We start from the raw sequence: 13,035 nt of genomic DNA, 5'->3' as shown, positions 1-13,035 counted from the left end.
TTCCTTCCTTTCCACTGCAGAACAATGTCAGTATGGTCCCATAAGCCCATCTTCCTGCACACCCAGACATTCTGCTGTGAGGCAGAGCAGGAGCTATGTGCCAGGAAGCATCAGCCAGGCCAGAAAGCATGACAGGGCTCTCCTCTCCCAAGTACACTGCTGTGTAGGGGGGATGTTTGTGGCCTGTGAGCAGGAAGGCTGGGAAGTGTCATAAAACCCAAATAAGCTCCCTCAAAAGCACTACCTGCCCTACCCTCAAGTAAAGGGCACCATACCAAATCAGGTCTGCCATTGGCATCCTTCAGCTCCAAGTAGGGCTTCTTCTTCACTCTGTTCAAATCCTCATGCAGGCCATCTAGAAGAAAAGCCAAGAGCTCCTGGGAATCTTGCTGCTGATATCCTGAAAACTGAGGAGCAAATCGTCCAACTTGTGTCTGAAACATGAAGGCAAGAGTCAGAGGAGGGTGAGCATTACCCATGTGTAAGAGACAGCAATAAAGACACTTGTGTCCTATCTTTTGCAGAGATGAACTCCATGCTACCTTATGTTAGCAGTAGACTGCAGTGAACTGGATGCTAACAAACTAAGGGTGCCCCAAAAATTTTTCCTACTGTTTACCTTCTTGTGTTGAGAAGGAAGAAAGCATTTAGTGCTGTGATGCTAGAAATGTAAGTTACCAGTATTAACTGAGGAACCTACAAATACCTAGCACACAAAACCTATCTGCCAGATACATTTTTGTACTTTAATTTCTCTTTCAGAAACATACAGTTCCCATACTGCAGACTTGCTACAAGGTAGCATCTTCAAGACTGAAAATGCTTCCATTATTACAGATATGTATGAACTAACAAAACTGGCTTAAACCTAAAACCCTCACCACAGTAATGTGTAGCTATTGTAAATCTGTGGCATGAAACTAAGAAACACAACAGCCTGAGTTAGTGAGAGCCAGAAACAGCACGCCCAAATACAGCCTCTTGTTTTGTAAGCCCTATCTCACAACACTGCTATTTTAAAAAGACAAAACAAAATGAAAAAAAACACCAAAAACAACAGAAAGGGGTCCAACAGGAAAGCCAACTATTAGCTGAAGGAATCATCTGTCCTTGTGACCATCACTAGTTTTCAACAGACTTGCAAATTTTGCTTCATACATTTCAACCACTCAGGATGACAACAGCAAGGGAGCCCAAACCAAAGTGCTGTTTATCTTCCATAGTTAATTAACACTGTCACTAAATCAGCAACAGTTTTTAGAAGAATGACAGTGCTGTACTAGGAAATAAAGAATAGCTCATAATCCAGTCTTGAACAAGAACAGCCTATATTAAGACACTTTTACTGGTGTCCACTACAGAGTCATGCATTTCTTCTGAACAGAGGTTTAAAGAACAACTTTAACAGCAGTGGATGATGAGACAGCAAATCCAAGTCACAGAAATTAAGCAGTATCTTGTTTCAGAACTACCTACAACTCTACAGGGGACAGATTTCTCTAGTCCATAATACTTTTGCTCCAGGTCTCAAAAGCACACACCCTCAACTTCAACACTGTACAGTTCAAAACTTGAAGAGCAAAACTATGCACATTTACATTAACACTAGGTCATTGCTTATTCATCCATTTGGGTTGTTATTCCTCATCACAGCACTGAGATTACACTACACATGCAAACTGTTAGTGTCCCTTGGATGCTTTAATTACACTGTTCTCACTGAAGCATCTTTGTATTATATTTAAAGCAAAAGACAGAATTTTTCTAGGGCTTCATATACAACTGCTACATTGCAATAGTTCAGCTGATAGCTCTTTACACAGAAGCATTTGGAATATTACATAAATAAATAACATTACAGATACATTTTGCTCTCCATTTTATAATTTCATTTTGTAAATTAATATCTTGCACACCTTGTCTCACTGATTAAAGTTCACAGCTGGCAACTCACATGACCTTGCCCAGTTTCACAGCAAAGATCATCTTCATGAATTGTTAAACAGCTCTCAGGCTGGAAGGTCATTTACTAAATAATACATTTAACATTAAAGAGCAGTAAGCAGTTCCAAGGTATGGCACTTCCAAGTTCCTGCCTGTGCTCTGAAAAGCATTTACACAAAGAATAAAGCCACCCTGAATAACTCTGTCATTATTGTGTTCTTAACACCAAAACATGTGGAAGGAATATCAGCTTTCACTACTTCTTCTGTCCAAAATATGTGGAAGTCACATGAGCTTTCATTGTTACTTCTGTAAAAGAAAAATGCTACAAGGACACAGAGTACTTACTTTAAACATCCGTGGGGCCACATGGGACTGTCTCCCAGACCACATCTGTTTAATGAGGTCTGCATAGGCTTCTGCAATTTCTCCTCTCATCCCCAGTGGGTTGTTCTGATTTATTTCAGCTTCATATTTATCTTCCAGGAAATAGTCAGTCAGAGGAGGGGTATTGCTCAGACACTGGAAAAGCATTAAGAAAATTAATTTACTGTGCAGGACAATTAATCTGTGCAATAATGAAAAAATAAAACCAACTTTTGGAACAGAACCTGTACTAAGTTATTAACAAAACAAACTAGAGTGAATCTGGGTACATCTTTCAGTGGAAAAAAAAAAAAAAAATCTGTTGGAAGGATGGGATACTGCAACTCTTTCAACTCAAAGCATGGCTTGAAATAGAAAAGAAATACCACCAAATGACACAGCTTTCCAAAGACAAACAGCTCAGTTCTAAAACAGTTCCTCTTGCAGGTGCTACATTGACTTCTCTTCTACACAATGTATTTGACCCCAAGTGCAAGCTTCCCATCTGGAGCAGGTTTTACTGGTTCATCTCGTTTAAGGTGAAAGGCTCACAGATGCAGCTCCTTGGTTCTCAATGTCTTTAAAATTGGCATCAGGTTTATCACCTTCCATTCTCTTGGTGCAAAATAATTTAAAGCTTTCTTTTAAAATCACTGTATTTAATAGTTCTGAAAAGTAAAAAATAAACAGCCTTCTGAAAAAAAAAAATTTTTTTAGAAGGAAGATACCTGCTCTTGATATTATGCACCTCCACATTTTGTTAATTTGTTCTGAAGCTTCCACTGATACTTCAATCCTGATTTATCTGATAATTAATGTTTGCAGACCTGTTTTTTCACACACTACTGAAATATGCACAGAGCAGGTCAGGAAGGTCTTGAGGGATTTCACCTTAACATTTTCAAGTCTACGTCCCATATTCACTTTCTAAACTTGAAATCCTAACACAAGCAACAGTTAGAATAATAGAGGATCTTGCTCCTCCTTGAGGTGAAACAAGCTATACTTTATATTTTGTCACACAAAAAAACCAAATGCCATTTAAAAAAAAAAATAACCCTATCAAAAACTTAAGAGTGCAAAGGCAGGAAAGATACCACTCCATATCTATTCTCCCATTAATGTATTTATTATCAGCATTTTGTGTGGTTTAATATATCCTGGCAAATCACCATAAACCTCAGGCCACAACTTGCACAGGAAGTAGTTTCCTTAATTTAGTAACTCAAAGACTCAAAGATCACAGCAAGAAGCAACACTTGGATCAGTAAAGCAAGACCTGGATGTGTTTGAAGACAAAGAGTCATGCCTGATACATGACCAGAGTTTCTAATGATTCAAGGCACTGTAGGAATCAGAACATACTAAGCTGGACTTTTTCTGAATGTCTGAAATTTCAAGCCTCATACAGTGCTACAACAACAGACAAATTACACCAAAGTGCTTATAGACTGCTACTGTTTGACACCAGCCTCTCACTGAGAGGCTCTTGCTAACAGAATTTCAAATTAACTTGCAAAAATTAAAGCGGAAATTTGCATTTGAAAGACTCATGTCTAGAAAATGAAAACCTAATGGTAAATAGAAGAAATAGGTCCTTAACATTACTAGTCTGCACACAAAACTAAGGCTGAAGTGTGTTTAGATTAAGTTATTTTGAAAATAAAAGTTAATTTTGAAGCTTTTCTCCTAGCTATAAAGTTAAAGAAAACAATGTAATTTAAGGTTACCATGATACAACTGAAATTAAAGCCATGTCAAACAAAACAATGAGACAGCCCAAGTTCAGTGTGGTATCCTGAATACCACATACATAATGCATTATAGTTATTTTAAGACCTGTTCTGGCCTCCAAAGCTACCACAATGTGACAGTAATAATTACACAGCATTTCCACCACACTAGAAGTTTGCCCATTGCTTAAGTCAAAGTTCATCAAGTTGGCTCATATTTCACTTGAATTTCTTAAAAAACTATCCCTAGTAAGCTTCTGCATTTTTTTAAATTAACCAAATAAACCTGAGAGGAAGTTAAATAACTATAATAATTGTAGCTTTCCTGAACTATTACAACCTTAACACTTCATACAATGACCTGTGGCTTCCCATACCCTTAAATTTTCAATAATCTTTAAGCACAGAGCCCAGAACTGCACACACTGACCCTGGAGCTGCACACACTGGCACTTTTTGTGTTTGTGTCACTTTGTGGTCAAAACAACCTCCACATTCTTTTTGTCAGCACTGGGACCTCATGTTACAGTTAGTATGACTCCCCCATAGCCTTTTCAGAAGTTGTGTATTTCAGATCCAGGCCATCATATTGTACTATGTTTTACAGTATTAATGTGGTTGTTGTTGAGTTTTTTCTCATTCCAGGTGTAGTCTCCTCACTGAATCACATGAAACATGCTTTTCTTTCCACATTATTTAATCCACAACCTCTGTGAGACTGCTCTTTTATTTAGTTCTGAAGTGGGCTCTTCCCAATTCTTACCTGTAATGCAGAATTCATGAAGCAGGTATTGCCAAGGTTACTGAGTCCACAGAGTCCAGGCTGTGACAGGGAAGCACTGTCCCTGCAGTTGTAGGAGTTACAGACAAATCCAGAACCTCTGAAAGAAAGACAACACAGTGAACTCCGTAATGAGTCCACCAAGTCTCAACACTGCTAAAAAGTCAAACAAGTCCAAAAACTGATTAATGAAATTGTTAAACCATCTTACATCTTTCTGCTGCTTCATAGTGGCTAATCTTGAATACCAGGAACATGAAGTATACACACTAACCTTGGTAATGTTAATGGTTACGAAGTCTATTATTAATTTATAGCTCATTATTAATTTATAGCTCATAGCACGTTGCTTTCTTCTGTCTAAAAATACACAGCTACTATTCTAATGCAGCAAGTCTATATGACTCTATATGATATACTGTAAGAGCTAGTAAGAAAATAATCATCTCTACCTGGAAAAGCTTCTACCCACAGTGGCAGGTTGAAAAAAAGAATATAATCCCTTGCCTCATACCCCCAGTCCCCTCAAAATCAGGCAATGCTCTAGCAGTTAGTAAGCTCTGGAACATGCATGACTTTTGCAAGCAAGCAGGGAACAGCAGAATGCAGTGATTTCCAAAGCAAAGCTTGACAAATGGGTACACAGAAGTAGCAGGACTCCTCATAGGGCACCATCACACTCCTATGCAGGCAAAGATGCACAGGATTAACCACAAGGACGAAGAAACAAAAAGAACATTCCTGCTCTTACCCCCTGCCCAGGTGGGAGCTGTTCAGTCCATAGGAGTTACTGCTATCACCGTTAGTAATGACAGAAGTGGCAGACACTGAGGAATAAGAACTTGCTGATGATTTTGAAGAGGTAGTAAAGTTTCTGCTAGTTGCAGTGCTTGATCTGGGAGAAAGGAAAAAGAAGTAGAAACAGTGCTACTTTTTTCACCCCCAGCCCCACCTCCCGCAAAACTCAAAGCACTTGCCACTTTGCAATTAGCTCCCACACACAGAATTTACTGGTTTGATCTGTGTGATGACACTTCCAAACACGTGTCTGGAACCGAAACCTCAGAAAAAAGTATCAGAAGCAGGAGTAGCAACTCTTGCTTAAAGCAAAATCTGGGTCTCAGACTGAAATAAGTAGGCAATTCAGATGGCATGAGTGGCAGGGAAGCAAGCTCTGAGTTTATGAGGATACCACCTTGAAACAAGCAAGCAAAAAAGAAAAACACCCTATCTTAAGATCACAAAACACTTGCCCCACATTAAAGTGTTAAAGTCCCTGCTTGAAACAGAGATCACCCACTCAGAATGATAATTAGTAAGAGGATAACCAGAGTGAGCAGAAAACAGTTTGTTACCGAGCCTGATACAACTACAGTGCTTGGAGACAAGACACATTGCTATATAAATGTGGTATGTATAGCAACCCTCAGTATTTTGAGACTGCAGATACTGAAATGGGTTTTAAAAGCTCCGAAGCCTCAAGGCTATCTAGTTGTGAATCACAGGTTATTAAAAGAACCAGAACACAATGTTACAAAAGAACAAGGCATTAAAGTTCAACAGTTTGTCCTAAAAAGCCTTGGCTCCATTAAAAAAAACAAAGTATTACTGCATAAATAAAGTTAAGACACTATTTTGATACTAAGCAAGAGACAAGTGGAAAATGGTCTATTCTCTCCATTTTTGGCTGAATAAATATGCAAAAGAATGCACAATGTTGCAGTTCACCAAGAGCCACACCACAGTGACTAATAAACCCAAAGCACAGCAAAGCACAGCGCCCTCAAGCTTTAGCTTCTTCTTGTATCTCTATGTGGCCCTGATTCTCAAATGGTACAAACTAGAAGTGCACATTCATAGCTCAGATGCTACTAAGAAAACAGTCTGGGAAAGCCCCTGTGGAGCAAAATCTGAATGACAAAGAATAAGCCCTAATGGCCAAGAGGAGGCAGAACAGCTGGACAGCCTTACCAGGCTGTGTTCTGGAAATTATATTACCTCTGGAAATATAATGGCAGTAAAATTAATGCATAATGCAGAAGTGCTGGATGCCAAGCATTTATCCCTTATGGCCAAAAAAACCAGTTTATCTGAAACATGCAAACCTTGACTAGTCAGAGCCACCTGACCCCTTCACTGCCACCTCTCACAATATGTGACGTTTGCTTCCTTGGAAATGGAGGCCCCAAACCTTGCTCTAAGGTAAAACAAACCATTTCTTCTTTGAAGTTCACGACTTAGAACATCCCAAAATGTTCTGGGTTACCACTGAAACTACTCTCAGCCTGCTTAGTTTGCCCTTTGTAGGCACAACAGAAAATGGGGTAGAGGACACCAAGCTCTTTCAGGTTCCCTTTGATCACCACTGCAATGTTTCTGAAAGGGATAAACATGCTCAGTCACATTTGATCACCAAAATCTAGACAAGAGTAAACTACAGCAAAGAATTCATCTAACTATGCAACAGTTTGGAGATTTGATAAAATAATTTCTCAGGTCTGAGGATAAGACTTTCTCTAAGAAAAATGATTTCTTAGTGGCCAGCAACAGCCAATCCAGCAGACCACAGATAAACTTTTCCATTTATCAATAACCTCATGTTCTTCATCCTCACATACACAACTTCATGTTTCAGAATATTGACACTCATTGCCCCCATCTGCCAATTATCAACAGCCATTTCATGTCTTGCTACACAGCCTTTCAAAAACCCACAGAAACAGCAAGCGAGGATAAATCTGGAGATTTGCAGCATAAAGAGGACCAAGTTAGATTAATCTAGAACAGAAAATAAGACCATATGGCTGATGAGTACAGAAACTGCTAAGTTGAACAGCTTGAAAAAAAAATATCATAAAAGGCTTTCAAGTGGTTGGAAGACATATAGGAAAAGTATTTCTCCTCAGAGCACACCATAGATTTAGTCCTCCTTTGAACTACCAATACAAAAACAAAACACCTCATTTAAAATATTGTGACAAAAGGTTCTAGTGAAAGCAACAAAAGCAAGGACTTATATCTAATTAGTGGGGCCAGAGGCCATCATGGATTTGCATTTAGAAAGTTCTTATATGCAAAAGCCTCCTTATTTTTCATACTCAGTGCTACTCTGAAAGAATGACTCCTGATGCAAACCTACACATTTGAGAGCCATGTAATAAAGATGCACCTACAAAATATTTAGTCCAGTTGCTGAAGAGGTCCTCTGAAATCATCAGCACACAAGGAACTGGGAGAAGGAGATCGGTTTTCAATACAAGAGTGCACTTAATTACAGCATTATCTACCTACAAAGCACATTATCAACCGAAGTCTTAAAACTGTTCAGAAATTTCTGATTTATTATCACTGAACAGATGCCTGAATCAAGACAAAGTAGCTGAAAAAAGTCATATGTGCTAAAGGTGAGTGAACTAAGCAACAACTCAACATTTTTATGGAAAAGAGTACAGGGGGGGAACCAACCAACAAAAAAAATCCAGCTACATTCACTAAGTATACAGTGCCATCAGTAAATAGATGATCATGAAGAGGACAGAGCAAGAAAATTTTAGCAGCAAAGAAAGAACTAAATGGTATTTAAAGAGGCAAAGGGAAGCAGACTGCTACTGGGCAGATGCTAAATACAATGTCACTCCTGTTTTCAAATGCAATACCTGATGGAAAAGGTGTTATTTTTTTAATAAATCTGACAAAATTTCTTATTCGTTTGTGCTAAGAAAATGATACCCAGGATAAAAAAAAGTGTGTTCTGGGACTGAGCTGGAACTCTGCTAGCTCAGGATTTTATTTTAGGGGTCTTACAAGTAACAATTAACAAATAACAAGTAACAATTAAAGAGGAGTAAGTTCCATGGAGTCATTGATGCCGCCAATTCTGAAATTCCTAGTAGAATCCATTCCTTGTTCCAAAACCTTGTTTAGCAGTAAGAACTGTAAGAAGAGAGTATTCTCTTCCTTAAGAAGCCAGCAGCAGCCAAGGATACACTAAATATACCACCCAAGGACTGCTGTGGAGTTTAACAGCATTTTTTCTGTAATATGTCAGCCAGCTTGATGGCTGGGAAAACACGCAGAAGGCTGCCAAACATGTGGAAAAGTGGTTTTCCCTGGTAGGAGTCAATGCCTCTGACATACACCAAATGGAGGGGGGGAAATCCTCAGTACAGGGAAGCCACACACCCCACCTTGCACACAATATTTTAGTGAGTAGGGAACATTACCTACCAGCTTTCTGAAGCCTCTTTTACCACACAGGCAGAGGCAGATGCCCATCACTCCTCTACTGACAGCAGAGAGCTCCACAGCCCATTTGTTTATGCCATCAAAATTCTAAATATGGTAAAATTTTCTTGTCAGCTTTTTGTATTAAAGTGATGCAGCCCAGGGAAAGAACTCCAACTATAAAGTTCCCCGTGGTCTTGGCTAACGAGTATTTTCTCCAACTGAGAAACAGAACACTGGAGCAAAGTGACTGAATCAGGATTAAAATTTGGAGTTACTCAACCTTCTTCCAAACCACACCTCAGCAGAGCATTTTCAGTTCCTGCTGACTCTTGATGCAGCTGGAAGGACTCAGATTCTGCAGAACTTCAAAACAGGTTTATTTATATAACATAGCAGCTTATCAACACCACAGACTTGCTTAGCCTCACAAAAGATTTTTCAGGGTGATGGTGTCACTTCTCCTCCTTAGCCATGCTGTCAGTGCAGCTTCCAACTCACTCCTGATAGAAGCCTTCCAGTCCAAAAGGCAGTGGCTTCCTACAGATGAGAACTCAGTAATTAGTTTCTGTAACATTTATACAGAAACCCTAACCTGAACACCTCATCAGTGCAGGGGATAACACACTCACTCCTCTAGGCTGGGAACTTTGTATCTTCCCTCTGGCTACCCTTCCCTCCTCCTGCTCTCACACAAGTTTTGTCTGGTGCAATTGCTCACCATCACCCACCCTATGAGTCTGTACTGTGCTTACTAATCTGCAGCCTTAAACACATAATATTGATTTAATGCAACATTATCTCTGCACACACAAACACACACACCCCCTCATGGAAAGGCAAACCACAACCCAACCTAGTAACAAGATGCAAACCCTACACTTCAGCTCAGCCAGTCTCTACCAGCTCACAGAAACAGTTAAAATGCTGACAACATTTCACTGCAGTACAAACACTGACTCTTTCCAGTATAAAAAGATTTTTAAACCTATCAACCCAGAACACACTCCAAAACACAGAGTGCGCTGTCACTTCATGTTTGTCTGCAGAGATACCTGGTTTTAAAACATGCTGAATTTTAAAAATCATATAGAAAAGCTTTACTAATGATTTATCAAATTCTTGCTCTCCGAAGGAAAACAAAAAATCTATGTTACTCCAAATTAACTGATGTAAGAGACTCAACCTGAGATTAGTAGTGCTGTGCTTTGGTAGACTGCAACATCATGGGGAAGTGGAGTTTAGGCCGTGTATTCAAAGCTAAATGAAACTTAACTACACTTAAGAATGTCTTGGAAAAAAAATTAAGTATTCTCAATAAAACATGGGAACTACCTGGAGAATTTTCAAACATCAAATTAAATTACAGACTACCAAGTATTAAATATTTATGTATTTATATGAAGTTATGCTACAAAAGGGAAAGAAACCAACTAAACTTCAGAACAGATGACTGATGTGAAAGGAAAACACAGACCCATTATAAATGCATTAATATGGAGCAATGCCAATGAATCAATAAAGTTGAATTTAGCTGACTCAGTAAGGACATATGAAGTAAAAAAACCAAAACAAAAATAAAACCAAACAAAGGCTTAGTTACCTCTTTTTTAAATATAAAGTCCTTAAAAAGAGGTAAAAAAATCTATGTGAAATAATCTCTAAAGAAAGAAAACTTAATATATAGAAATCCGGCCTAGACTGCCATCAACCTACACCCATTTGACAAGGATTGATGACATGCAACAGATTAACAAAAATCCAAAAGTACAAGAAAAGCACCCCTGGACCATCAACATGAATACCTGGACTCACCTGCCTTGGGAAGAGTCTGAGCTGCAGGCACCACAGCAGATGCACTGCCCATTATGCCCCCTTCTTACAGGAAACCCTTTTCACTCCTACATGCATCTGCTACTGCCACACTAAGAGGCAGATGACTGGACACACCTAGTCCAGATCCAGAACAGCCTTCTTCAGATTTTCAGCAGTATGAGCACAACTCATATGCAGTTTTTGTGTTATCAATGCAACTGCCATACAGTATTACCAACTAAAGATATAAATTGCCATAGAAAATACCACTGAACCTAACAGGAAAATACTTACTGCTCATTAGCCTGTGTCTATGGAAGAATTAGTTCTCAACTTTTACCCCCTTTACTTCAAACATAGAAAGAAGTGTAAGGTCTGGTCAATGTGCCCAGCTTGCCTTACACAACACAGGAAGTCATAAAGCAGTCCAGCTGACTGAGAGACAGCCTTTGCCCTGGCCACTGAAAAAGACCCTTTCTCATCTTATCAGCAGTCTGTGTGCTGATCAGCACACACCAGTGTCAGTCCTGAAGATAGAAGGCAGTCCAGCTGCTTCTTCCTCTGTTTTCCCAAACAGTGTTTTTGAACAAAGTGGTTATGCACTTAACCTACAAGACAAAGGGAAACTGAACAGCCAGAGAGAGCTTGCTAAACCAGTGCACCCAATTGCATAAGGAAGGCACTCTGTGGAATAAACACACTCAGTTTCTTAACTAACTGCCTACCAGAGTAAAGGCAAGGAAACAGCCAAGACCACGTACAAAGGAACACACAACTGTATATGTATGACTTAATACAATCCTTTCAGCTACCATTATCAGCATCAAGTCAAACTATTTCACAAGTTTTACATTATAATAAGGTCATTAGAGGATATTCAACCACATACTGTTAAACATCAGCAGAGGGTAATTAACTCTTACTTAATTAACTCTTTACTTATCAGACCAGTTGCTCAAAAAAAGAAAAGACTGAGGCCTAGGAATGCTACAGGACTCCTTTTTAGCTTCTCTAATACTGACTGTCAACCAGTACTCAATTATGTAGATGATATGAAGGTTTATGCTTTCCACATGGTACTCCTACAGAACATACACTGTAATCCTATGGACATTCTCCTGATCCACTGTATCAATTGAGTATTGTATCTCAGAAGTTGAGAACCATTTCAAAACAGGTTTCACTGACCTATTTGATCCATTCATCAAGTTCACCACTAATAAGATCTTGATCTCAAGTGAGATCACTTGGCAGAAAGTTCTACAAGTTCATTGTATTGTATGGAAAAACATTTTCACAGAATCATTGAGGCTGGAAAGAACCTCTGAGATCAAGTCCAGCCTATTTTCTTTACCAATATCAAGTCTGATGGCCTACTCAGGGGTAAGGAAGTAAGGCACCAGACCAGTAAAATCACAGAGTTTTACTTTCTGCACTATGACTGGATAACGGGTAGCTCCTTATTGCAAGGAACTTCCATGCTATATCATTCACTCTATAAATAGAGTATTGCATCAAGCTCCCCTCTTACTCATCTCTTCTCTAAATTAAATAGTAGAAAGAGAATACATGTTGGTATGTACAGGCTCCTATCATAGCCCTTGGCAGCAGAGGGAGTTGTTCAGCTCCTTCTATATCCTTTTTTAGGGGGAATTACCAGAACTCTGAATATTTGCTAATGGCATCTCTGAAACCATGCCTTTTAGTTCAACAATAGTAGAAGACAGACTTCTTTATCACAGTGCAGTCAGCAGAGGTAGCTTTTTAAGTAGACTAACTCAACATAAATAGCATTTTCATCTCTTAAGCACTACAGAAACCTAAGCTATGTAATCCTTGCACAACCTGTTTGAAATGGGCTTTAAAACTGTTGCTAAGTTTTAAGGAAGACTGTTGCTGAGACAAGAAATCAGCAGCAAAACCAGTGAAGGTTTATATCAAGATTCTCTCCTTTTTCAAAATAACCCAAAACAAATTCACAACAGCCAGTGGTAACGAGGCTTTCACAGAGAACAAGTGGTCACTGAAGCCTATTGAACAAGCTGGACAAAACAGCAGAAACCTTTAGAACATGCTTACTTACTTTGTCAGGAAATGCTGCCCAGGCCATGTGCCATCTTCACTTTTCACATCTATTACAACAACCTGAAAGAGTGTTCATGTAACCAAGGT

General features: G+C 39.1%; 1 protein-coding gene across 4 annotated transcripts in view; it reads right to left on the bottom strand.

Annotated features, from left to right (window-relative positions):
• Window positions 1-13,035, bottom strand: part of USP4 (ubiquitin specific peptidase 4) — a 38,454-nt gene that overhangs the window by 19,563 nt on the left and 5,856 nt on the right. The window contains exons 6-10 of one of the 4 annotated variants that reach the window (XM_071755793.1): window positions 12,947-13,008; window positions 5,576-5,719; window positions 4,807-4,924; window positions 2,293-2,466; window positions 276-434 (exon numbers count right to left, since the gene is read on the bottom strand). In XM_071755793.1, coding sequence (XP_071611894.1) covers window positions 276-434; window positions 2,293-2,466; window positions 4,807-4,924; window positions 5,576-5,719; window positions 12,947-13,008 — 657 coding nt within the window. Of the gene's footprint in view, window positions 1-275; window positions 435-2,292; window positions 2,467-4,806; window positions 4,925-5,575; window positions 5,720-8,729; window positions 8,758-9,456; window positions 9,589-12,946; window positions 13,009-13,035 lie in introns of those variants that run through there. The other 3 variants (XM_071755795.1, XM_071755797.1, XM_071755796.1) reach the window with 3 other exon arrangements.

This window comes from Heliangelus exortis, chromosome 12 (assembly GCF_036169615.1).
Source record: "Heliangelus exortis chromosome 12, bHelExo1.hap1, whole genome shotgun sequence".
Lineage (NCBI taxonomy): Eukaryota > Metazoa > Chordata > Aves > Apodiformes > Trochilidae > Heliangelus > Heliangelus exortis.
Note: the sequence above shows the minus strand (reverse complement) of the source record. Positions and strands in the feature narration are given on the sequence as shown.